This window comes from Gobio gobio (genome assembly GCF_949357685.1).
Source record: "Gobio gobio genome assembly, chromosome: 8".
In the NCBI taxonomy this organism is placed as follows: domain Eukaryota; kingdom Metazoa; phylum Chordata; class Actinopteri; order Cypriniformes; family Gobionidae; genus Gobio; species Gobio gobio.
In genome coordinates this window covers 40,323,600-40,350,875 of record NC_137114.1, presented here as the reverse complement: position 1 = coordinate 40,350,875, position 27,276 = coordinate 40,323,600, and the positions used below count along the sequence as shown (strand labels likewise).

At 38.7% G+C, this 27,276-nt stretch overlaps 3 protein-coding genes across 5 annotated transcripts in view; 2 read left to right on the top strand and 1 right to left on the bottom strand.

Moving 5' to 3' along the window:
- igldcp (Ig-like domain-containing protein) overlaps positions 1 to 27,276 on the top strand; it is a 40,411-nt gene that overhangs the window by 303 nt on the left and 12,832 nt on the right. The window contains exon 2 of one of the 3 annotated variants that reach the window (XM_079824149.1): positions 9,005 to 9,328. The exons of 1 other annotated variant lie outside the window; for it this stretch is intronic. In XM_079824149.1, coding sequence (XP_079680275.1) covers positions 9,288 to 9,328 — 41 coding nt within the window. In that variant the 5' untranslated portion in view covers positions 9,005 to 9,287. Of the gene's footprint in view, positions 1 to 9,004; positions 9,329 to 25,317; positions 25,334 to 27,276 lie in introns of those variants that run through there. One more of the 3 variants, XM_079824152.1, reaches the window with a different exon arrangement.
- mos (v-mos Moloney murine sarcoma viral oncogene homolog) lies at positions 395 to 3,079 on the top strand. The gene has a single exon (XM_079824148.1). It carries the CDS (start codon positions 613 to 615, stop codon positions 1,702 to 1,704), a length of 1,092 nt encoding a protein of 363 aa, XP_079680274.1. The 5' UTR covers positions 395 to 612; the 3' UTR covers positions 1,705 to 3,079.
- On the bottom strand, positions 2,996 to 27,114 carry clptm1 (CLPTM1 regulator of GABA type A receptor forward trafficking). The gene is made up of 14 exons (XM_079824143.1): positions 27,027 to 27,114; positions 23,935 to 24,062; positions 19,506 to 19,629; positions 19,208 to 19,366; positions 18,904 to 19,021; positions 18,638 to 18,723; positions 18,338 to 18,458; positions 17,979 to 18,223; positions 9,262 to 9,355; positions 8,974 to 9,164; positions 8,779 to 8,874; positions 8,550 to 8,685; positions 6,463 to 6,630; positions 2,996 to 4,198 (listed from the first exon to the last, which is right to left on the bottom strand). The coding sequence occupies exons 1-14, from the start codon at positions 27,078 to 27,080 to the stop codon at positions 4,011 to 4,013; spliced, it is 1,908 nt and encodes a 635-aa protein (XP_079680269.1). The 5' UTR covers positions 27,081 to 27,114; the 3' UTR covers positions 2,996 to 4,010.

Genomic DNA, 27,276 nt, shown 5'->3' with positions numbered 1-27,276 from the left:
CTTTCTGCACGTCAAGTAATAAATAATGTAGTGTATGTATTTACTTACAATTATTTAAAACATATGATTTAATATATTACATTACTTATTTAATAAACATTTTTGTAGCCGTATGTTAATATAATTATTTTGAGTATTAACTTAGGGAACACCTTTCTTTCAAGTAGTAGTAGCTCGGAGGATTGAGTGTTAGTCACGTGGTCTAGAGTAAATATTGCAGGGCAATGCCCGTTGTTTTTGTCTAACTAGTTAAAGGGATAGTTCACCCAAAAAATAAAATTCTGTCAGAATTTACTCACCCTCAAGTTGCTCCAAACCTGTATGAGTTTCTTTCTTCTGCTGAACTATAAACAAGATATTTTGAAGAATGTCGGTAACCAGACAAAATATAACTTATTCTTCAAAATATCTTAATAAATAAATTCACACAGGTTTGGAGCCACTTGAATTTTATTTTTTGGCCAAGCTATCCCTTTAACTAGTACTATCAAACATGAATCATTTTTTATCGGTAGGCCTGTTCAAATTCCGCCTACACACAGATACGGTTTCATACCACATTCAAATGACATCTCTTGAGTCTTGACATTTTAGGCTAATGATGATGGTCATATGACAGACGTGCATAAAGCGGATCACGTGAACTCCCGCACTCGAAGCAAACCCCCAAATTTAGAGAGCAGCTCTTCGAGTTCACGGTTACCATGCACTATGCCGTCCCCAATCCCCATCACCCGACTGTTGCCAAAGGATTTTGGGCTCGAGTTTGGGGCGTGCAGTAGCCCGCTAACCAAAACTGCGAGTGGATATACTCTGCGTGTTCCCACAAACACGTTTCACGGTAAAATCGCCCACCGACTGTGGTCGTCTGTGATCCACTGGCGAGAACTGCAGACTCTGGAGCCCGTCGGCAGCGGTGGATTCGGCATGGTGTTCAAAGGCACATACTTTGGCGAGACTGTTGCTATGAAAAAAGTGAAATGCGTGAAAAACAAACTGGCTTCGAGGCAGAGTTTCTGGGCGGAACTTAATGCAGCGCACTTGCGCCATCAAAACATTGTGCGCGTGATCGCGGCTACCACGTGCACTCCTGCGCACCTCAGCACCAAAGACAACATCGGCACGATTGTGATGGAGTTCGCAGGCGCCCTAAACCTACACCAGGTCATTTACGGACTCGCTGACCCGCTGCCCATGGACAAGTGCGTGAAATATTCAATAGACATCTCGCGCGCGCTCCAGCACTTGCACGCGCATGGCATAGTCCACTTGGATTTAAAACCCGCCAATGTTTTGGTATCAGAACTGGGTGTTTGTAAGCTCGCAGACTTTGGGTGCTCTTTCAAACTATCGAGCAAAGGCGACACCGTGACGCATCTGAGTGAAATCGGTGGCACGTTCACGCACCGCGCGCCCGAGCTGCTGAAAGGTGAGGAGGTTTCCACGCGCGTGGACATCTATTCTTTTGGCATCACAATGTGGCAGCTCCTCACCCGAGAGCCGCCGTTTGAGGGAGACAGACAGTATATTCTGTACGCTGTCGTGGCGTATAATCTGCGCCCATCCACCGCTAGAGATGTTTTTATTCAGTCATCTTCTGGACAGACATGTCAAAAGCTGATCAGCCGGTGTTGGGACGGCGACCCCAACATCCGACCGACCGCGGATCAGCTCGTCAATGAACTTTCTTTGATCTTATTGTGAATTTGCATCACAGATTCAAAAAAAATATTTAGTTTCTTTTTATTGTAATGATGTTTTGGGAGTTTAATATTGTAAATGTTTGTAATTTTATTGTGAAACAATTATTTTTAAAGAGCTTTAATTAAATGTTTTCTTGTTTAAAGCGAGCCTTTTGTGATTTGTAATAGGCCTGTCTGAATAAATGTATGAGGTTATTGCTTCATGTTTAAATGTGAAAGTTTGTGAATTGGTTTTACTTTTGTAACATTTATTTATTAGTAAATAAGGTTCCGTATGTTATCAATTTAGCACGTTTTACGCACAGAGTAACATTTATTGAGAAATATGCGACTAATTTTATATTATTGAGCGGGTCGCCTTTTAGTGGCCGCCATTTTGAGGTCACACGAATAATTGAACATTACTTCATCTCAACAATTACTTTGTTATTGGACCACTTGGCTCGCAGAATAAATTCATCCTAACGAATAGAGAGCATTTCTCTTCGAAAACGTTTGCGTAATGCTGCATCTACGGCGCTAGGTGTCAGCATAATAACATTCAAATATTGTGCATATTCACTGTGATTACGCTCATAGCTCAAAAAATCACTTGCTTTCGTTCAGCTCCCTGGATAGTTTTTGCTGATAATGTACAGTAGGTGAACAAATGATTGCCGACTCAATTTGTGTCATCCAGAATTATGCCAAGCTTTACCGAGATAGATCCAGAGATTATTTTTCTCTTGAGTGACAACCAAAAACATATTCCATACATTTGAGGCTCCCAAAAGTGTAAACATGCCTAGAAGGTAATATTTTCATCTTTTTAGGGACCATTTTTTATACTGCTTCATTACAAAAACACTATATATAGCCAAATAATTCACAGCCTGTTAAATCCAAATAAATATGCCATTATTTTATACTAAAACCAACATGGCCCTGTAAATTCAAGCAATAATTGTACTATTTCTATTTTAATATATTATTGGGATTACATTAATACTACTTACATATAAATAAAAAAGCAGTTATGGAGACTAAAGTCTATGCATTGGTAACCACAAAACATTTCGTGGCAGGCAAAAGAGATTCATGCCAACCCCAAAGAGCTAATATGCACTTCGTATGGTGCAACCAAATGTTTCACATTTTCTCTAGTTTCATCTTTAAGTGGTTTCAGTTTCAAATTTTTGCAAAATGTGCGTTACTTGGTTATATTTAATGTTTTTAATGAGCCCACTGTCACACCTTCTTTGCAAATACCCAAGTCTTGAGACATGAGACATGAATAAAACAATGTCCACTTTAAACTGCACTTATGCTTTACTAGAAACATGAGTGATGAACTTTTGGAACATACCAAAATAAAAGCTTAATCAATTCAGAATTACGGCACCAAAAAAAAAAAAAAGACAAACCAGGCATTGCGTCTCGCGCATTCTTGGACTGTGCTGTGTCGAGCCGAACCAGACGTGACATGGTGGTCCAGCTGAGGAGTGTGAATGTAATGGAACTAGTTCTCAGTTAGAAAACTGGCACTTCAGCTATTGCTAGGTGTTTGACGTCAGCATGATTACGTTTCACAAGCTGAACTGTACAGTTTTAGGACATACAAAAGAAAATTCAGAGGCTTAGAAAAAAAAAAGATCAGTTATTAATAATATTAATATAATTATATATTAATACCTACAAGGCTGTTATTTCTTTATTTTTGTTCAAGTTTGCAACATCAATTCTTTTTTAAAAACGTGGAAAGTCTCTGTCTCGCACGGGTAGCGTTTGAACAGAATTGGCTTTTTTTTTTTTTTTTGGCCGCCTTCGTCCTACACTACACAACCGCTTCCTGGTATCCCTTCACACATGGAATGAACAGAAAGTACGTACACAGAATCAGGAGAACAGAGAGGCTGTGTTTGGCCCTCTTTTCCTCGCTCTTATACTTCAAAAAACAAAATGATATGTACTGCAATCGCCCTATTCACTCCAGCCAATGGGATTTAATTATGGACCACCTAACCCTTCAAATTATTAGTGTTACCAACCCAAAAATATACAATACAGTACATCACATTTTACTTCACTTTGACTGCAAAAATATGGGAGATTGAAAAAGAATGATTTTAGGAACTCTACATTAAATATTTCTTTTCCTGTGGATCCCACACAAAGGAGGAACGTCGAACTGAACTTTTTTCCTGCAGTCTTTTACGTAATACCATTAATCCAGTTCCCTTCCCTGACAATTAAACATAAATTCAGCCTTGCAGATGCCTTATCACACCTTCGCAAGACCAGAGGGGCAAGGGAGGGGGTTAAAAGGGGTTAATCATTTTTCTTCTCCCCCTCTGATTTATCTGTGATGGCAGCGGTTGTGTCGGCGGCGGCGGCAGCTGCTGGCTGGGCTGAGCTGTCCTTGCTCGGCTCAACTCCGCTGGTCCCGAACTCGTTGACACGGTTGGGATCCACTCTGTAAATCCAGCGCTGGTACAGGTAGATGAAGAAGACGACGTCTGTGGAGAAATGGCAGCACAGCCAGTTATAAAGTGTAAAATACTAGCTAGGGCTGGGCGATAAAACGATATGTATCGCGATAGACACGTAATCGATATCAATAAATTCGTTTTTCTTCGTCGGAAGAAACCAAGCAAGGAAAAAGCAAGTTTGGTTGCATGAGCAAAGGCACTCACTCTGTGGTAACCAAGCAACGTAGGGAGTGACAGGCTAACAGCCAATCAGGTAACTGTATCAGGTAGGGCTGCTCGATTATGGAAAAAATCATTATCACGATTATTTTGGTCAATATTGAAATCACGTTTATGTAACACGATTATTTCACATGACTTTGGGAATGTGTTGTATTTATTAAAAATACACCTTTCAACAATTCAATTGAAATTGTAACATTTGTTGTACTTTTTGAACTATTAAAATAAATAATATAACATATATTCAAATCAAAGTATAAAAGTATTCACGTAAAAATGATAACCACAAATAAATAAGATGAACAATATGGTTCGGCTAGATATGCTTTTCAGGTACGTCTTAACATTAGTTTTCAGGTACAGAAATGTATCAAATGTAAAATAACATTGCATATTTGAGTGCATAAATTAAAGATTAATCCTATTAAACTTACAAAAGCTATTCAATCAAGAGCGGTGAGTGATGTCCTTGTCTTTTGTTGTTTGACATTAAACAGACAGCAGTAAAGGCTACTGCCCCTTTAAGACCTAAAGATCGGATATGCGTCGTCTTTCTCGACTGTATAAAGTTCACTTAAGGCATATGCAGACTATGTCTGCTAGGATACTCATCAAGATGGACATGTTGACATACGTTTTGTGTGAGTTTGTCCGTTCAAGAGCAAGACTTGAAAGAGAACTCAATATTTGCGCCCTGAGAGACGTGCGTTCTCATGGCTTCTCATTCGCATCTCCTGGCACTAAACCCGGGGGATGACGGCGAAAATGACTGGTCATATTCGAACATACGGCAGTACTCGCATGCATTGAACAAAGTTTACAAAGAGAGAATTATTTGAAAAATATGAGGGAAAAAAGGACGTTTACACGGCACCCCTGCTCTCATCAGTTTTTGTTTCTTTATTAGATTGTCATTGGTCACTGTTTAATTTTCAAGTGGTTAAACAAATTCGTGGTGTTCCCTTGCGTTGCAGCCACTACCATGTAGGAAATCTTGCACGTCGCATGTTTCTGCTCGTCGTCTGATTCCTCGAAGCCAAACTGTTCCCAGACAACGGAGTTGGCTTTACCTTTTTTGCTCACCAAACGCTGCTGTAACTGCCCTCCTTCTGCCATCTCTAATTCCAGCGGATGATATGCACACGAGTCACGAGACTTACGACCTGAGAGAGATTTGTGTCTTCGGGAGGGGCGGATGTGCGCGTGCGTGTTTCATTCAGAACGCAAGACAAAATAAGAGTGTTCTTGCAAAACTGAACATGGCAAAATAATCGTTTTTTCTCGATTGTACTATTTTGGTGATCGTTGGGAGGCAAAATCGAAATCGAAATTCGATTAATTGCACAGCCCTAGTATCAGGTTTGGTTGCACCATATCGTTGTCTCATGTTGGATTCATTCTTCAGTAAACAGAAGAAGTGAATTAAAACAATTGAGTGACTTCGGACAGGTGCTGTGTGTACATCGGCTGTACACTTGTTATTGCGGTGCAAAGTGGGATAGAATGAGTGCACTCAATAACGTCCACTAAAGTTTCGGACACCAATACAAATGGCTGTCCCCTCAAATAATGCCCTATTTAAGGGCATAAGGGGCGGTTTCGGATTCAGCCTTTGAAACTACATGGAGAGGTAATGTTACTCTGCATCAGTGCCTTATGACAAAGCATCTAAACGGTAACCGTTACAAAGAAATAACGGAGGCACTGCACCTTAATGTTAAGAGATAATTAAGTGTTCATTGTGATTTTAGACTTGTGTTTACATTTTAACTATTTGACTGTTTTCCATGGTTGTGTTGACATTTCTGCCTTTATAACCGAGGGGATTATAATCAGAGGAAGGTTAAGTTTAAAATATAAATGATTAAATGTAAAATATTTTTCTCCTGGTCCTTATTTTAAATGGGTCATAAAACATCAATAATTATCGATATCGACCGATATGAAACACTTATATCGTGATACAGTTTTCAGCCATATCGCCCAGCCCTAATACTAGCAGCGTCAAGATACTATTGACATAACACTGAATCATATGGTGAAATTCAAAACGTCAAATGGAAACGTACCATCTCTGAGACAACCTATTCTGTACATCATTGGCATCTTGATGACAAAGGCAAACAAGTCATCTATAAAGGTATTCAGGGCCTTGTAGGTCAGCATCCTCCAGGGAAGATGAGCTACTGACTTCATCTTGTAGTTGATGAAGAGCTGTGGTGTCATGGTGATGAAACCTGTAGGAAACATGGAATTCATGTCGTAAGAACAAATAAAAAGTAATAGTCATGCATGAAACTAGTGGGGTGCCTTGTTTTTGGGGTCTTCTAGAATTAGTTTATGCTTGAATGCTCAAAAAGCACATTATTTTTCACATTGCTGTAGCACTCTTCCCAGTCTGTCAATAACGCTCTTTCTAGTTCCTGTTTCTATGAAACCCCTCCTCCTGAAAAGCGCAATGGACAAGTGTATTGTGATTGGTCATCCGCTTCAAGTGCATTGTCATGCCCCTTACCATAAGTTTCGACACACTACAAACGCAACTCAACCAGGCCTCGTCCCCTTTTTTGTGTATGCCTTGGGTGGTAATAATTTAAATGCAGGATATTGTTGTGACGTGCATGTTGCCAGAAGAAAACTGATGTAGTGGGAAGGAGAAGCCGAGCAACAAATGTAGTCTTAAAGGGATAGTTTACCCAAAAATGAAAATTACCCCATGATTTACTCCTAAGCCATCCTAGTTATATAAGACATTCTTCTTTCAGACGAATACACTCAGAGTTATATTAACATCCATCCATTATAAAAGTACTCCACACAGCTCCGGGGGGTTAATAAAGTTCTTCTGAAGTGAATCGATGAGTTCTTTTAAAAGAAAAATATCAATATTTAACACGTTATAAAGTAAAATATCTAGCTTCCGACAGACCGCCTTCCGTATTCAACTTGCAGAAAAGGCGTAACTGGCACGACGATGACGTTGGACATAGCGCAAGCGTTTTGAACTGCAAGAGGCGTTACACTTTCTTTGTAAGTTTAATACGGAAAGCGGTCGGAATATGGAAAGTTGAATACGGAAGCTAGATATTTATACACCTAGGACTTTAATAATGGATGGATGCACTTTTTTTCTTCAAATTTTGGCCTGCCATTCACTGCCATTATAAAGCTGGGAAGAGCCAGGACATTTTTAATATAACCCCAACTGTATTCGTCTGAAAGAAGAAAGTTATTTACACCTAGGATGGCTTGAGAATGAGTAAATCATGAGATCATTTTCATTAATGGGTGAACAAACTTAAGGATTCTTAAGATGCATTTTCTTTTAAATATCTAGACTATTTAATGTGACATGCCAACAGAAAAATCCAATGCTTGTGGTGAGAAAAAGCTTTAAAACTAATTTTTAACAAAAGCACAAAACGCAGGGCAAAGATCAATCTGAATGTAGAGAGCTGTAACAGCCGTCTTTAAATACATTTAAATTCACATATTTGTGAATCACAAAAATGGTTTAAAATCTCAAGCAAAACATGCTGTCAAGCACACTAATTAAAGTATTAGTTCATTAGTTAACAGGAAGTAATTCACAAAATATTTAAATGATAAGTTTTGTAACTTCTTAATGCGAAAATGAGTCTGTACTACTACCATCACTAAACAGAATTACAAACACCATTAGCAACACAAATTAGTGAAGCTATGCTCATAGGATTGATTCCCAGGAAATGCATAAAAATGTAAATCTTGAATGCAATGAAAGTCGCTTTGGATAAAAGCATCAGCCAAATGCATAAATGGAAAGTACAAGAAGTTCAAACTAACTCAGAACCCCATATAAACATTAAAAAGCTACATCTAAGTGAAAACAAGTTAAAACAAAAAGTTTTCCTATTTCTTTCAAGTTTTAATAATTAAACATGAATGAGTCAACACGCATTCACGGCCTCCAGGCTAACTACTGGATTTCACACGTGACTATGTCTTTGCAGACAACGCTCTCTTATTCTATTTACAGAACAGTAGAAAATCCATTGGGCCTTGAAGATTAAAACGTGGAATTCCCCTTTGTGAGCTTTTTCCTCTGATGTGATGCTGGCATAGACTAAGCATTCTTGCAATTATTAGAAATGCAATCAAATGAAGCCATACTTACCAAAGGTTAACAAGAACCCATAAAGCATACTCAGCACCCATGAGTACCAGCCTTTGTGTTCCACATATAATAAGCTATAAACTGCATAGCACCCAAAGAGAGGGTACAACAGCCAGGACAGGTACTTAAAGGCCATCTGGGGGTAAAAAAACAAACAAATATTAATGATAAAACTTGTATAAATTATGTGGATTTGATGAATGATCTCCAAAATGCAGCAGTGTCTTACATCGTCATAGATTTTGGTTGAAGACTGCACATATGTGGACTTGTCTTTAAAAGTTAATCGTGGCAAAATTCCAGCAATCTTGTTCTCTCTGTCCAGCTAGGAAAAGAAAAACAAGAATTAATATCGAGATTAAGAATTCAAGCCTACGCATATAACTGAAGTAATCCAAAATGTCTGGCTGTGGCATCATCTCACCCTGACGTCCATGACTTTGGTAATCTTCCAGAAATCGATGAGCAGGCCGATGAATACGCTGACCTGGACGACAAAGTTGGTCTCGTTGTCCAGGATATAGAGCAGCACTACCAGAGACTGGAACACCCCGAATATGATGGAGCGCACAGACAGGCCCTCGAGAGACTGACGGCTGTTCCAGAACTGGATGTCTGCAGAGAAAGTGAAATGAGAGACGCCGCACAGCTCAGAAACAAGAACACGCAAGTCTCAATCAATTACCACACGTGTACATCAGTATTTATTTACCATTCTTGAAGGCCAAGAACTCAAAAATGCTGTGGACGATGGAAACAACAATAGTCAGGCCCAGGAGGTATGGATTGGTCTCAAGTAGAGCCACCTGTTCAGGCAACAAGCAAGCATATTAGCACAAGATCTTTTAATGGCATTTCTCAAAGAAGTTACTCAGCTTGTAATTTTAACATTACATCACTCAATTAATATTCATAAGTCAGGCAGAGAAGGTTATAACATGTAGAGACTTACAGATCTCTACGATAATACAGATTTTTTTTACTAATTTAAGTGTTCCAATAGCCAAAATGCATTTTATTTCTGCGTTTTAAACAAACAAAAAAAACAACAAAATACACTTCAGTTCTCACACGCTTTATGAGAAGCGGCTTCATGTGCACACGTCTCGCTTCAATGTTTTAAAAATCACCTTTTTTAAAATCACAATACTTAAAAAGATATGTAATCACATTAGGGCTGTCGCGGTAACCGCAATATTGTAAAACCGCGCTATTGACAAGCCAACCGCAGAGGAAGGAAAGCAACCGCGGCAACCGCAGTGTTCAGTTTTTGTTTTTTGTTTTTTGTGGCCTTGTTTTACAATTCGTCATGTGCATTTGATGTTAAATATATTAATAATGATACAAGAGTATCCAACCCGCGGCTGAGTTTACGGATCTGCTGTCTGGCGAAAGCTACGTTACAGTGTCTTCTGTCAAACCCATCCTGAAACTCCTGACAGAAGATATGCTTAAACCATCAAGCGAGGATACCACCTTAACATCGGACATAAAGCACACAATGTGTAGTGTTCTACAGGGGAAGTATGAACCAGCTGCCTTACAAAAACTTTTGGCAAAGGCCAGTTTTTTAGATCCTCGATATAGGGACAATTTTATCAATGACACGGAGACAAAATCCGCACTCATCGAAGAGATTGTGGGAGTGGAGGACGAAGAGACCGCTGCCAGTGCGTCAGTGGTTGGAGACGAAGGGCAAGTGGAGGTGCCACCTGCAGCAAAGAAAAAAAAACTCTTGGAGACCTACTGAAGTCACGGACAACTTCCGCGTCAGCGCCCATACCCAAGAGAGTGCGAGCAGATAACGAGCTCAGTCGCTATCTGCATGAGGAGTGCATCGACTCCAACGCGAATCCACTGTCCTCGTGGCGCGATAATCAGTTTAGATTTCCGCTGCTGTCCAAAGTCGCGCGCAAATACATGTGTATTTGTGCAACGAGCACACCGTCAGAAAGAGTTTTCAGTGCCGCGGGGAATATCGTTACACCCATGCGATCCTCCCTGAAACCACATAAGGTTAATATGGTTTTCTTAGCGCGAAACAAGGACATGATAACCCAGGTCTAAATCACTTTCGTTAACGCTTAAGTAAAATTTCGTTTATTCTCTGTATTTTCACGTTTTTTTTTTTTTCAAACGTTGTTTTCATGTGATAGCCTACTTTAGAATTCTTTCGTTTTTCAAAATCGAACATGCATTTTCTTATGTGATACGTTAAAATTATTTGATTTCTTTTATTTTTTAAATGGGAAAAGGCATGTTCTTGTTGCTGTTTTGCATTTAACAATAAACAAAAATGTTTTAAAACGTGTCTCTTTGTCAGTTAAAAAGCAACAATTTATGCTACATAATAACTCAACAACAGAGCTTTTTATGCAGTAAAATCAGGATAAATTAGGTTTGTAAAAAAAAAAAAACCGGCAGTAATACCGCAGACCGCGCTATTGAGCCACCCATAATAACCGCAAGGTAAATTTCATAACCGCGACAGCCCTAAATCACATAAGCTTCCGTGACTGCTATAGAGACAATAGTCCAAAATCTCTACCGGTTAATCACATCTATCGGCCACCCCATCAACTACAAATGAAATCGCTGATAAATATATTTTAACCAGGGTTCCCACTCTAAGCCAAATGTCAAATTCCCTGACTTTAACTGACTAAAAAGCCAACTTTCCATGACCTATAATGAAAGGAAAAAAAGGCCACTATTGTGCTGAGCACTGAGTCAACCACAGACAGCATTTTAAATCCATCTGCAAGCTTAATTTACTTGTTCACAGATGTTTTTAGTACAAAACTAAGTCACACACATTCCACATGACTCCGTATTCAACTTACAGAAAAAGCGTAACTGGGGGCGGCAATGACGTCGGACATAGCGCAAGCGTTTTGAACCGCGAGAGGCGCTACACTTTCTATGCATGTTGAATAGGAAGGCGGTCCGCCGAAAGCTAGATATTTTACTTTTTAACGTGTTAAATATGGATTCTTTTTTTTTTTTTTTTTTTAGAAAAACCTATCTATTTGCTTCAGAAGGCCTTTATAAACCCCCTAGGCAAGGCAAGGCAAGTTTATTTGTATAGCACATTTCATACACAGTGGCAATTCAAAGTGCTTTACACAGAAATTAAGTTAAAATAGTCATAGATGACAAAATAAAATAAAAAAATATATATAGTATAACAGTTATATGCTCATTCAGTAAATGCACAGCTAAACAGATGTGTTTTGAGTCTGGATTTGAAAGTGGCTACTGTTGGAGCACATCTGATCTGTTCAGGAAGCTGGTTCCAGCTACGGCTGGCATAATAGCTAAAAGCAGACTCTCCTTGCTTTGAGTGAACCCTTGGTATTTCTAATTGACTTGATCCTGATGATCTGAGTGATCTGTTGGGTTTGTATTTAATCAGCATATCTGCAATGTATTGAGGTCCTAGGTCATTGAGTGATTTATATACAAGTAATAGCACTTTAAAATCGATCCTAAATGTAACTGGAAGCCAGTGTAAAGATCTAAGGACTGGTGTGATATGGTCATATTTTCTGGTTCTGCTCAGAATCCTGGCAGCAGCGTTCTGTATGAGCTGCAGCTTTCTAATGGTCTTTATGGGAAGGCCAGTGAGAAGACCATTACAATAGTCCACCCTGCTGGTGATAAAAGCATGAACAAGTTTCTCTAAGTCTTGCCTGGAAATAAAGCTTCTAATTCTTGCAATATTTTTCAGATGATAGTAAGCTGATTTAGTTATTGCTTTGACATAGCTACTGAAACTCAGGTCTGACTCCAAAATCACACCAAGATTCCTGACTTGATTTTTTGATTTTAGACCTTTAGCCTCAAGATGTGTTCACCTTGAGAATTTCATCTTTGTTTCCTAATGTAGTGATTTCAGTTTTGTCTTTGTTTAACTGAAGAAAGTTTTGGCACATCCAACTGTTAACTTCATCAATGCATTTACATAGAGAGTCAATGGGGCTGTAGTCATTAGGTGATAGGGCTAAGTAGATCTGGGTGTCGTCAGCATAGCTGTGGAAAGCCATTTTGTTATTTTTCATTATTTGGCTCAGTGGCAGCATATACAGGTTGAATAGGAGTGGTGCAAGAATTGACCCTTGTGGGACTCCGCATGTCATGGATGTCCACTCAGACTTATGGTCACCTATACTCACATAATAACCTCTCCCTTCTAAGTATGACCTGAACCATTTGAGGACCATTCCAGAAAGCCCAACCCAATTTTCTAGCCTGTCAAGAAGTATGTTGTGGTCAACAGTGTCGAATGCAGCACTGAGGTCGAGTAGTACCAGAACTGATGTTTTGCCTGTATCTGTATTGAGGCGAATATCATTTGTAATCTTTAAGAGCGCTGTCTCTGTGCTGTGATGCGGTCGGAAACCAGATTGAAAATTGTCAAAGTATCCGTTTGAGTTCAAGAATTTGTTCAGCTGACTGAAAACAACTTTTTCAAATGATCTTGCCTATGAAGGGGAGATTTGAGATTGGTCTGTAGTTGCTCAGTATGGAGTTATCCAGATTTCTCTTTTTCAGGAGAGGCTTTACTACTGCAGTTTTAAGGGAGTTTGGAAAAGTCCCAGAAAGTTAGACCCTAGAGCCAGGGTCGCCAACTAGCGGACTCCGGTCCGAATCCTGACCGCGAGATGCGTCCATCCGGACCACAAAGTCTTTTGACGTAATGAAATAAATGCCATAAATAAAAAAAATTAAATAAAAAAAATCTAATTTTTATCAGGCAGCTCAGTAGAACCGTTTGGGTACTATGTCGCCACGGGTTGCACGTTAGCAGGGCGTAAGCAGCGCATATTTTTTTTCAGCGTCCATGTTAACAGATTAGAGCATTCACACCGCACGCAAGAGGCGGCGCGATCGTTTCGACGCCAAGTCTATTTCTTCCATGCTGCTTAGTGCTCACGCTGAATTAAAGCCACAGTGGATTGTTCTTGATCAAAACTGACCTGATTAACATGAAAAATAACACATTTCACATGAAATCATGTAGTGAAGTGTTCCGTGTGTTTCACAATCACCATATGACATCCAGCGCTGTGAAACAATAAAATAAAATACACGAAAACACAACACTGCCAGAAGTTTTTGCCCAAACTTCAAAGGCCTGTTTAAATGATTAAAACAAGAGGCATATCTTAACTTTAATGTTACATTTATCATGTGAACTACTTATACAACATGTTATAAGCATGCACGTTTGAGACAGAGGGGAACAGGGTCGCATTTGCAGCAGATATATGCTGCCCATCATAAATCAACCAGAACACTGGAAAATGTGACAGAATGGACAATATTCGTCTGTATTTGCAATACACGAGCTGCAGCTCAGCTACGCGTTTCAAACGCTGCTAGTGTGTGAATGCACAACGGGGGCGTGCGCGGCTCCCGCTCTCCATACGCACTGCTTGTGCCCTGCCAACACTGCTTGCGCGTGCGAATGGGTGACAAAAAATGCATTTATTCTTCATGCATCCTGTACGAGGCTTGTGTGTCTCATTTGCTCAGATTCTGTAACGGTTGTCAAAAGTGGAAACATTAAATAAAATGTTTCTTGCGCGGTTTAATTTTTCCGACACTGGTGGCACTTTATTTTTTGCCTGTTTGTGTTTCTGAATGATATTGCTAATGATATTTTAGCAGTGCAATTTGAAGCACAGAAGAGAGCAGTGTTCAATATTAGATACATTTAGTTAAGTAGAGACTATACTAGGGCTGCTCGATTATGGAAAAAATCATAATCACGATTATTTTGTTCAATATTGAAATCACGATTATGTAACACGATTATTTCACATGACTTTGGGAATGTGTTGCATTTATTAAAAAGACACCTTTCAACAATTCTTAAATTGAAATTGTAACATTTGTTGTACTTTTTGAACTATTAAATTAAATAATATAACATATATTCAAATCAAAGTATAAAAGTATTCAAGTAAAAATGATAACCACAAATAAATAAGATCAACAATAAAGTGCACTTCCACAATCACTTGAAAACAAGTAGGCAACATTTTGGCAAAATATATTCAACAAATTCCAGCTAGTAACTCGATCAGAATATTAAAGGCTGGCTCACCATCAGCCCCCAGAATTAACACCAAATAAGTTAACTAATATGTAAAAAATAATAATGATTCATGGTTGTGGATTGCTGTTTTTGTTTCTTTATTAGATTGTCAAAGGTCACTCTGTGTTTAATTTTCAAGTGGTTAAACAAATTCGTGGTGTTCCCTTGCGTTGCAGCCACTACCATGTAGCAAATCTTGCACATAGCATGTTTCTGCTCGTCGTCTGATTCCTCGAAGCCAAACTGTTCCCAGACAATGGAGTTGGTTTTGCCTTTTTTGCTCACCAAACGCTGCTGTAACTGCCCTCCTTCTGCCATCTTTACTCCGAGTTTTTAAATTCCAGCGGATGATATGCACACGAGTCACGACCGGAGAGAGTTTGTGGCTTTGGGAGGGCCGATGTGCGCGCGTGTGTTTCATTCAGAACGCAAGACAAAATAAGAGTGTTCTTGCAAAACAGAACATGGCAAAATAATCGTTTTTTCTCGATTGTACTATTTTGGTGATCGTTGGTAGCCAAAATAGAAATAGAAATTCAATTAATTGCACAGCCCTAGACTATACATGTGAATAAACATAAAATGTGTTGAGATTTCTGATTTTTTTTTTAACCAGGGGGGTTTGCGTTCATTGATTGTTATTATTTATCTCAGTTCTGCAGAAAAAAAGCACATTAGTTGCTAGTAATGTTGAAATGAATGTATTTTCAGTGCAGATTTAGAGATGAAGGCATTTTTAGTTCATCATATTTTTGTCAGACATGGGCAATGGTTGAATTTAGATATTTTGTACCAAAGCAACTTAAAGGACATAACAGAACAACAACAACATTAGATCAATTTTGTGAAGGATTACCTATGTTTGCTTTAACAATATGAACAGACATGTTTTGTCCATATGAGAACATATATTTTGTTCAATTAAGAACAAATGCTATCTACACTAATTTCTTTAGTCTGGCAATAAACATAAATTATTGTTTTTAGGTATATAATTGTCCGGACCTTGGCCGGTGAGGAGGGTTCATTTACTGGACCTCAAGAAAAATTTAGTTGAAGACCCCTGCCCTAGAGGGTTCAGGGCTCCAGAGTGCGACTAAATGGTCGCATTTTGCGACTAAAATTTGAGAATGTGCGACTGAATTTTACATCCAGTCGCACATGTGCGACCAGTAAATTTGCCTGCTGTCATACTGGAGAAATTAAGAAAATACACTTAGCCTACTAATAATAATCGATAGAATTCAAATTCTATCTTTGCCAGCCGTTTCTATATGACTTTAGGGATGTGCTGTGATAGGCTATTAATCGAATTTTATTTTCGATTTTGGCTTCCAAGAATTATAAAAAGATGGTATGAGGTAAAACTATTCCTATAGCCGTGTTCCGTCGAGCGCGACTTCCCTTCACAGCTGCGCTGTCATTTCTCCCTAAGCCTAAACTAAACGTCAGATTCAGTGATTGTTGTAAACTGCAGTCTCTACTGTTGCTAAACTGCGGGATGTGTTTGTTAATAAAGAGCTATTAAATGCACAATAATCCGCGCAAGAGATGCTGTTTCCAACTTCAAGGCGGCTTATGTGTGTGTGCTGCGAAATGGACCGACTTGCACTTAAATTTTAGGCTTCGTGTGCGCGTCTAAACCATCAAATAAACAACAAATAGCCGGTGTCAAAATGACCGGATTGGAGAGTAGTTATTTTAACAGTTTATATATTAAATGGGCGTAAATAGTTTGGAGAAATAGGAGAATATGATATTATTATTTCTACATTCGATCGGTCTTAAAGGGGCAGCGTCTAATAAACCTGCTGACGATTGAGCCATTCATTCGAATCGAACAAAAGGCAAATAGAAAATATTCACATCTCTTGAATTAATAACTTTAGCTTTTATAAGCATTAATCTATCAATTTATACAGTGAAAACTATGCAGTGTTATTTTACATTTCATTACTTTATTAGATTTCTTTGTAGGTTTGTTCTTTACTGTAATATTAATGTTAGCAGACCTTCCGAATGCCTGCACACTGGTCCATTTACAAATAGATGTTTTATATTTTTGTTCAAACTTTGCGGTTTCTTTTGCTATATATATTTTACTTTTCAGATTATAAAGCCATGTTAATTATGTTCTTAATTATGTTTAAAAAAAAAAAAAAAAAATATATATATATATATATATATATATAAAGTATAATAAAAAGAACCGGTAAGAATACTGTTAAAGTACCGGATCGATAAGCAGTATGGGTAAGAGTAGTAATACCATTAAAACCTTAACTATACCGATTCCTATTAGTAATACAGTGGAAATTAGTAGATTTGGTTAGCATGTTGATTTACGGTGTGCGCCCCTAAAATTTCTGGTTGTGCCCCTAAAATTTTCAGTTGGGGGCCACTGTGCTCCTAGTGAAAAAAGTTAGTCTGGAGCCCTGGGGTTACTTTTATAATGTATGGATGCACTTTTTTGGTCTTCAGATTATAAAGCTTGGATTAGCCAGACTTTTTCAAATATAACTCTGACTGTATTCGTCTGAAAGAAGAATGTCATATACACATAGAATGGCTTGAGGGTGAGTGGGATCATTTAAATTTTTGTTGGAACTAACCCTTTAAGCTGAGACGTGTTCCCCTGTGTCTCACACTACTGTCACTGCTGGAGGTGTGAGCAGCTTTATTAGCTGACTGCTGTTCTCTTGGAGCTATATGGGGAGGCTGCAGTAGAGCAGTGAAGGGCACTTGGGCCAAAGATGATGCTCCTGTCGGCTTCATACGGGTAGCATGCTTCTTACTGTTGGCTGCGAAGTGCTCCATCTCACATATTTGATAGCTCGATAGTAGTTTTACAAACTTTACATTTAGCTTTTCTGTCGTCTACTTTTAACACCCAGTCTTTGAAGTGGTCATTTAGTAGCCAAAAGCTCTTGAAATGTACATTTTCCTGGCATGCTTGCCTTAGTTAACAAGTGATTGCCAGCTCACGAGCGGGAAAGGAATAAAATGGCGCTGAAAAATAGCCAAACCATAACAATACGCAAATATACGCAAGATAAAAAAAATATGGTATAGAAAAATTACATTTTGATAAATGGAAACTAAAGCGACAAAAAAAAAACCTGATATTCCATGACTTGGACAAAAAAAATTCCCTGACTTTCAAATGTCTGCAATAGACCTTCCTTCCATGATAAAATTTCATGATATTCCAGAAATTCCATGACCCGTGGGAACCCTGTTTAACCCTCATCTAAATTCAAACATGTATGCTAAGAAAATCTCATTTCTCAGCTGGATATGTGGATCTCTAAACCAATAATACAGACCTTAACAGAATCCTGGTCCTCATCTGACTGTTCGTAAGTGTCCTCTCCCAGGAAGTTCCAGGGGGAGCGGGCATTCTGGGCGGCATATAACTGCCAGCGCCACAAGGACAGGGGGCAGAAGGTGACTCGAAGGGGCAGATTCTCCAGGGTCTCATTTATGGGGTAATAATCCTTCTGCAGGTTCCAGTAGTCATTGAAGTAAACAATGGGATAGTAGTCTCCACTGACTGCATCAAACTTCACATCTGAGAGAAACAGAAGTGCTCAGGTTAACCAGAGGTGATTCTAGATCAACCTACGGCTTTGGTCAATAAATTGTTTCAACAATATGAAGCAGTTTAGCACAAAATAAAACTTACGCTGGTCAAGGGGAGGGGGGACAGAGCCTTTCACCCAAGCTGTGTGATCGTCCACCATGTTGATGGTGAGATTGGGATGCCAATGGGATATGATTTCCACAGGCCCGTGACTCTCAGCCCGCTGAGAAAGCACAAACATAGCAAAACTTCACATCCTATGTGCCCTTCATTGACAAGGCAATCTCAGAATGCACAGCATGGGGAAAATGGACGTTGGAAGATCCAAGAGCAATGTCGCTTAACTTATTTCAATGAGGCAGCTCACAAGGTTTTGGAAAAGAGCTTGTCTCTCAAACTTACCTTGATCATTTCAGGATCAGCTTCTGTTTCTCCCGTCAGCAGGTTCTTGGTCTTGAGGAACTTCCTCCTCTTGTACTTGTTGAGCACTGTTGAAGTGGAAGTGTGTGAAAACAGGCTCTAGGCTTTAAAGTGGGTTCACCCATGCACTGATAATGCGTTATTACAGGCCTGCTGACACAGCCAAACGTGTGAGCTGCAAAAACACGCGTGTCACAGAGGTGAGTGAGAGAGTGCAAGAGACAAAAGCAAAAACTGGACAAACTCACTTCGAGTGGCATGGACCGTGGATAACCTGCGGTACTGGCCCTTGCGTTTGGGGTCTGGGTGGAAGCCACTCTTGGTGAAGTAAATGTGGATGTATATAGAGCCATTCTGCTTCAAACTCTGTACACACAAAAAGAAGCGGGCTATCAGCAAACAGTCACTCAACAAGGATTGTATATATACATAAAAATATATTATTGGATTTTTACAGTGCCCACTAAACATAATTCTATTAATTCAATTAAAAACGAATGTCACTTCTTTTAAAACCACGCATGGCTCAGATCTATTGCGTTCACGTCCCACCTCAGTGAGGTCCAGCTCTTGGTAATGCTCGTAGCAGCCATCCCCCAACTCCCCTGTGGTCCAGTCTCCATAAACCAGATCTTGCTGGTTCCAGAACAATGCTTCTGTGTTGTTAAAATCTGTAAATGTCTCATTCTCAGAGAGATATATATATAAATCCTGTGAAAAGACAAGTAACAGAGAACATTGTGTTATCAAAGCAGCTACAAACCTGAACCTACTCATGATTTGGTTAGGTATCCTGCTTATGCTGTTATACAAGTCAAATGCAGATGGGAAAGGTCTTGATTATGAATACCATAAGGGTGTCCTTGGGGAAGAGGTTTCGGCTGGCCACTCGAGGAGCTCCAGCTGGAGTGCTGGGATCTGGAGTTGATGGACCTCTACGGAACCAGCTGCTTATAGCCCAGATGATAAAAATCCTGAGTAATACACAAACACAAGAGCAGACTCATATTAGACTTCAGTTCTATGTTCGGTTAGTACCAGGGATGGAAATTAGCACCCGCCACCAGCCAAATGCGGGTGATTTTGTGTTGTAGTCGGTAAACTCGCTTCACCTACCGGCCACCGTGGCGGGATTAATAATAATAGCATAGCCTACTGTTTCACCTGGACGGCGGACACTTTTAGAGGAGGCACACCTTCAAAAAAATGTGGCGTTACAAATCAAATTCACAATAAGTAGTAGAGAAGTTAATTTGCGCGTAGTTGCGTTTTAGCGGCTTTATTGCCATAGCGGCGGAGTCTCGAGAACATGCGCTGGAAACCTGCGCGGTTTTTTAAAAACAAATCGAGCTCGCGTCGTGTCCACCGTTTGAACGCAAGAGGATCTCCAGATATAGGGCTGAAAAGAAAAAAAGGTATCAATGGGTCTGTCCAGTAACTCGTGATGAACCTCAGGCCAACTGCACACTTTGCAGAGAAGCATTTCAGTTGTTCAGACTGACTGACTTAAAGCAGCAGCGCTGACACACATCCGTGCTTATGGATAATATATTTATATAATATTCCATACATTATCAGAGCTTGTCATACAGAATTAAAATATATTTTTAGACGGGTTAATTAATAGATTATTTCCTATTTAATGTTATTATTAATGTATCATTTTAATCATACATAATAAATAATCCTGCCATTTAAAGTTTGACATTTATTAAAAGAATATTTAGATAAAAATGGGACAAATAATAACATAATAGTCATACTTTAAGTAAATTAATAAAAAATTAACATTTTGAATTTCAGAATTGTCAAAAAAGTGATTACTGGTTCAGAATGACTGCTTAAAGGGACAGTTCACCCAAAAATGAAAATTCTGTCATTTTCTCACCCTCAAGTTGTTCAAAACATGTATACATTTCTTTGTTATGTTGAACACATTAGAAGATTCATTCCTACTATGGAATCATCAATGAATCATCGTCAATGTTGCCCCCAAAGCAGCCTGGTTACAATTTTCTTCAAAATATCTTCTTTTGTGTTCAGCAGAACAAAGAAACTCATACAGGTTTGGAACAACATGAGGGAGAGTAAATGAGGACAGAATGTTTTAGTTTTGGGTGAACTATCCCTTTAAAGTGCACCAAATAGGCTACTAAAGAGTTCTTTAGAAATCAATTAAATAATCAAATGTAAAATAATATAAAATGTTATATTTTATATTGTCGTGAATGGGTGTCCCTTATTTTGCCACACTGAAGGTGGCAACCCTAGTATGTCGTCAACACGCTTCAGAAGATGCCAAAACTAATAGTTTCATTGTTGGGACTAAAAACTGGAAGCCATAAAAGACCACGAATCATCCAAATGCCACATCCATTAATCTGCCCTACTCATTTAATGAAATGTATATCAGTTCATGGTTTGTGTGTGTATAAGAGAGAAAGAGAAAATGTCAGAATTTCATTGAGACTTGAGATTAAATAAACTGCTTAAGTGTTGTAGAGCTTGTAGTAGTGTTGTTTTCGTCAACGAAAAGTATGACTAAATATCGTCGTCAACGAACCTTTATAACGTGACGAAAACGAGACGAGACGCAACGTAAATGCTGGTCATGTGACGATGACGAATAAAAACGAGACTAAATGTGGTTCACAAAATAAAAACTATGCAAAAATGTCTCTTCATTTTCGTTGACGAAAATGAGACGAGACGAAAAGTCGCGTTTTTATTATTATTTTGCAGTATTTCTGTGCGTCTCATTCAGGGGCTGCATCAGGGCGCACTGCGCAGACGCAGGTGACATCACTCTCTTCAAGCCCCACTCGCGCGGCGTTTTAGAAGATTTAGCTCCGGTGAGTGAACGAGACCGATGGCCGGGCAGTCGGGTTCGTAAGCACTATTCGGACGGTAATTGTTTGTCCAGCGGTCGTAAGGTGTGTTCATCATTTACAGCGGCTAGTCAGTGATTTTATTGTCGTCTTAATCCAGAATATCAGTGTTTTTCTCCCACCACCCGTGTAAAATTCTCCGGCCGAATTACCTAACTTAACGTTACTGTTTGACAAACACCAAGGTCGTGTGGTACCTTCTGAATCCACATCTCTGAGTTTTCAATAATATATAACTTCAGAATTCACTGTTTATATCCTTTTTGGCCACTGCAGAGCACCGTGTGGTTGATAAAACGGGTGTTGTGGAAAAAGATGGGGAGAAATGTGGCCACAAAAATCACAGGAAAAAACAACACGAACCTTAAGAGACATCTCAATGTTTTTATTTATTTTATTTAAATGTATGTGTGTGTACTTCTAACATGTTTAGTTGGTAAAATAAATATGTTGTAACTTCAAATCAGAGCGTCTTCCGTGTCTGGAATGGATGTATTCTTGAGTCTATAAGGTAACAATAATATAATAAGATACCATTGTTTGAAATGGGTTTGCTAAAAGAAGATTTTTGTTTTGTCTATAATATGTACTTATACTATATTGACTGGGTTAAATAGAATTGCATTACTAAAAAGAGGCTAAAATACAATTTTCATTGACTAAAACTTGACTAAAATGTCATCAGTTATCATCGACTAAAACTAGACGAAAATAGTCATAGATAATTCTGACTAAAATAAGACTAAAATGCTCAGACTTTTAGTCGACTAAAACTTGACTAGACTAAAAAGAGTATGACTATGACTAAAACTAATAAAAACTAAAATGACAGCTTGACACAAAGACTAGACTAAAACTAAAATTAAAACAGGCCGCCAAAAACAACACTAGCTTGTAGTATTCATTTTCACATGCAGTTACACATTGTCGGTTAAAAACAAGAAAGTGGCTGGTAAAAACATTGAGTGGCTGGTAGATTTTGAAATCCACCAGGCACAGTGGCCAGTGGACAAAAAAGTTAATTTCCATCCCTGGCCAAAACTCATGATGCAACACTGTTGCCTTGTTCTGTCAACTATGATTTGAGGAAAAAGGAAATTTCCGTAAAAACAATCCATTTCAGCCCACCTTAAATATGAGTAAAGTGAATTTGAAATATCACTGGAGAAGATAATTACTGTAAAAAAATACTATGACCAAAAAACTATATATTGCATAAGTATGACGTTAACATGAGTACGCAAACCCCCTGACATCAATTAGAGCACCCAGAACAACTCTGATGTTCAGTTGCTTTCCCCTCACGGGACGTCCATTGAGTAATACAGCCCTTTGGGCTCACACTGGGGTTGTTACAATCTCCTCAGCAGGCAATACCCATGAAAGTTGACGATTCTCAAAAAACAATGTTGATACAACATCAACCCTGGGGGGCATTCCAGAAAGCAAGGTAAACTTACCGTCAACATATACACCTTGAATTCTCCATTGATTAACCCAAACTTTGCTTACTCGAGGTATGCTGGTTCCAAAAAGGCATCCGTGTGTAAGTTCAGACAACTCAGAGTATGTTCCCGGTTAATACACAAGACATTCTCCACAGAGCGACGAATCAATTTTTGTTTAAAAGCAATTTACATAACCTACTTAGTGCACACATCGCCACCTATTTGGTGGTCATGCAATCATTTTGTCAATCTTTTCGTTTAATAAGTAATCTTTATTCACTGAGTATAAGGATGATATTGTTTGTTTGATGATAATTAATTGAATGCAGATCCATGTGTGAGATGACAAAATAAATAATAAAAGATATTTAATATTGAATTAACATTTAAACATTACCTCGTTATAATAGTGCTTTCGAATGAATATATAATATTGTATATTATATAACAAATTTGGTTATATTAATAGAACCATTAGTAACAAGCATTTGAATACCTCTTAAGCAAACTAACCCTGGAACAGAAGCTGCTCTGGAGCAGGTTATGTTCAGAGAGTGAGTTGCTATGGCTTACCGCCAGAAAGTTACCGCCGTTTTTGGAACCGAGAGTTGAGGTTATCCGCTTACTTGCTCTTAAACATACCCATGTATGTCACATAACCTGTTTTCTGGAATACCCCCCTGGTCATTTATTTGCATAAATATTACCAAATTGAACTGTCCAAGCGCATTGAAAAATGGTAGCATACCAAGCTAAAACATGATCTATAATAAGTTACCATCCACATTACAGTTTTACAAAACAAACCACCCCTGTCAAATAAAGACAGAAGCGATGGATCAGGATGTTCTGAAAGTACATATATGAGGACACTATGGAGAAAAGAAGAAAAAAAACCTATTCTAAAGTTAAACAATCAGTTAGATTCACATTAAGGACTCACCTGAAGAGGACACCTTTAATCACCTGCCAGGCATTGGGCTGCTGTTGCGGCTGCTGCTGTTGGGGGTCCTGTGCAGTCGCATCTGTCTGAACTACCTGACCTGAGGCAGCTGCCCCATTGCTGCTCACCTGCACAGAGCATTCAGTGATAACATTACCATAAACATTTAGTACATGTTGTGATAAAGACGGAACAAATCTTTATCATTGTGCCCTAAACAACAGGTTTTATATTTTACACCATCTCTGAAAAAATGGGTTATATAATTGACAATTAAATAAAATGACAACTATATAAATTATACATGATTACAATTACTTTATTTTACTCTATCTGTCATTAGGTAGGATGCCAGCTAAAAACCAAAACAGGAAATATGAATTAGCGCACACAAAGCCACAGACATTTCAAAACAGATCACTCTCTGACCATGAAATCAACTAACCAACCATGCTATGTCGACAAAAACTGCTGCTTTCTGGAAAATGTCAGAAAAACAATGAAGCTAATCATTCCTCAAGTCTGAGAAGAGAAATCAACTCAATCTAAATAAAACAAAGCGTGACCAGTTGAACAACCATGACCTAGAAAGATAGATATTATAATTACCATAAATTTATTTTCACAAGCTCATAAAGTCACTATTGTAGCTTTCATCTAGCTTTGTATTCCCACTGTTCCCCCTTCTTCTTCCTTTTGATCAGCTGAAAGCAATTTACCTAGGGAAATGATTTAGATTTGACACTACTGAATTAAAACACTATATTAAAATATTTTAAACACCAGGGTAAGTATAGAATTGCTTCTGACTGGATTTAGGTCAACTAAATGGAGGCAGAAGACAGGGATCTGATTTACTAGGATTCTATTTACATTCCAGATGTTTAAAGATTAGAGATAACCGCTCTGACATAATAATGCGTCCCAAAAGGCTTGTCGACAAGTTGCAGTTATAATACAAAAACACACCAAAAAAAACTTATGAATTGTCGTCTGAACGCAAAACCAACATGTGAAATCAAACTTTGGTTTCTATTAATGTTTACGTGTATGCACTTAGAGTATATTATATGTATATTAAGCTGCTATAGAGTATATTTTCGGCCTAAAACTCTTTGCCAGCCCTCTTTCTGAATACGGGGTCCCCCAGGGCTAAGTCCTGAGACCTCTATTGTTCTCATATACATCCAAAATTCAAGGCCATTTTAGCTTTCTCATGATATGGTTAAGGTTAACCCAGAGCCATAGAGAGAGAGAGTTGCGACAACTCCATAGACTCCAATGGAACGGTTTTTTTTTACAGCAATGGCGGCTCGCGGAGACTCTCAATAGTTCCCGGAAGTAGCAGCCGCGCCATAGAGAACAGCAGAACAGACCGTTTGTGATGCACTTTTAAAAGGTAAGACGTTTAATCAGTAAGATTTTAAATGATCAGCACATTTTAATCAAAATAACTTGTACATTAAAGCCTGCTTGTGTAGATTATTCATCATTAAAAATATATATATTTTAAAAACAACATCGCTGTAACTACACACTCATGCTACATACACATGTCGATGTGTAATAAAATTATTGAAAATCAATGCATTTATTGACTATTAATTACCAAAAAGCGCAGTTCTGTCACTGTGACTATCAATTTGAATTGCCCGTCAAAGCACTTCCTGGAACTATTCGAGGTCTACATGAATCACGTGACTATCAAGCGTTTTGAACTTCCGTTGTCGCAACTCTCTCTCTATATGGCTCTGGGTTAACCTATGGCCTATCTGAAAAAGGTGGAAAACGCTGTGTTGTCATGGTAACTTTGTTAACGGTCAACAAAAGCAATTTAACCACTTCACTATTTACAGATACCCCATCTAGAGTTTGGTTAGCACTAATGAACAAGATAATGAAAAAAAAAAAAAAACAAGGAAGATGATTTAAAGGAAAAGATAGATAAATTACATCAGGCCAGTTTTCTTTGTTTCCAATTAAATTAACAAAATTAAGAAGTCAACAGAAATACTGAGAAACGGTTATCCGTTTGTTTACATTTGGCGGCCCACATTTGTTTTGGAAAATAGGTTTGTGAACCTGAGTAATGTCTATGATTCATAACACCTATATGACCTTTATAATCTGTATAATCAGTAACCACCGGCCGGGTTATTCATCCAGATGAGTGAAGCTAACCTTGCTATTAATTCAGTAGCAGGCTGATAGTAAGTTCTCCCTCCTTATCTGCTGTCCTGAGTTTTAGGTCTAACTCAGACCACCAACCCCACCAGAAACGGATAACCAAAGTCTTAGTTCACTACAAAATTACAGTATGCAATATATGTATATGAAAGCAGATCTCTAAGCAGGGCTGATCATCATCATCACTGAAGTAGCTGACTGAACACAGCATACTATAATCATGACAAAACTTCTAACCACCACTAACGTTACAGTTCCTCCTTCTATAGCAAATACACGTGCTATTGTATCACTACACTGTTTAACTGGATGATTAATGGCCAGGATTGCACAATACTGCCATCTTTAAACTGCTTTGACATGTGATGCTATCATGAGAGCTAGGCAGCTAGTTAGCCAGCATGCTAAGGCTGGTCAACTCATAGACATCAGCTCATAACAATATACAGAGCGGTTTCTGAACAACCATATACAATGTATAGGCTGTCTTTTAAAGCCTAGTCAGCTGACTACCTAGACAGCGTTTGAGGGCATCAAATGCGCTTTCAAACGTGATGACGCCAAAAAAAAATGCTGTCAAATGAAGCAGTAGTTTACTAGTCTTTGAAATACAGCCTGTAAGATAGATAACGTAAAATGGAATAAATTGCGCTTTTAAAAAAAAACGAGATGTGCCGGCAAAAATAAGTCATACAATCGGACAGACCCTAGGTGACTCAGACAGTATTTCTCCCCCCACTGCATGCTGAATTAAAGGGGTCGCTGATTCAGACCGGCAATCTGGATTTCTTCATTAAAACGGACAGGGAGCAAGTCTTTACTCTCGTGAATTTGTGGACTGTATGAAAGCTGTTCGTTGACAAGTCCATCTGACGGCTACACTTCATGACTTCGCCTATTCTTACCTCTCCGTTGCTTACGGACGACTGCTGGGGTGCTTGAGTCTCCTGCGCCGCCATCTTACCTGTCTCTATCGCACACTGTAATGTGGTGGTATGTAATCTGATATCGCGAGATTTTCTGTCTGGGAACCACCAATTTCCGCGAATCGGTTCTTTCGAGCAGTTCGTGCCAGAGAACCGGTTCAATAAAAAACGTCATATATTTCAAGTTTCAACATTTTAAAAATACATGTATGTACTGTACATACTATTG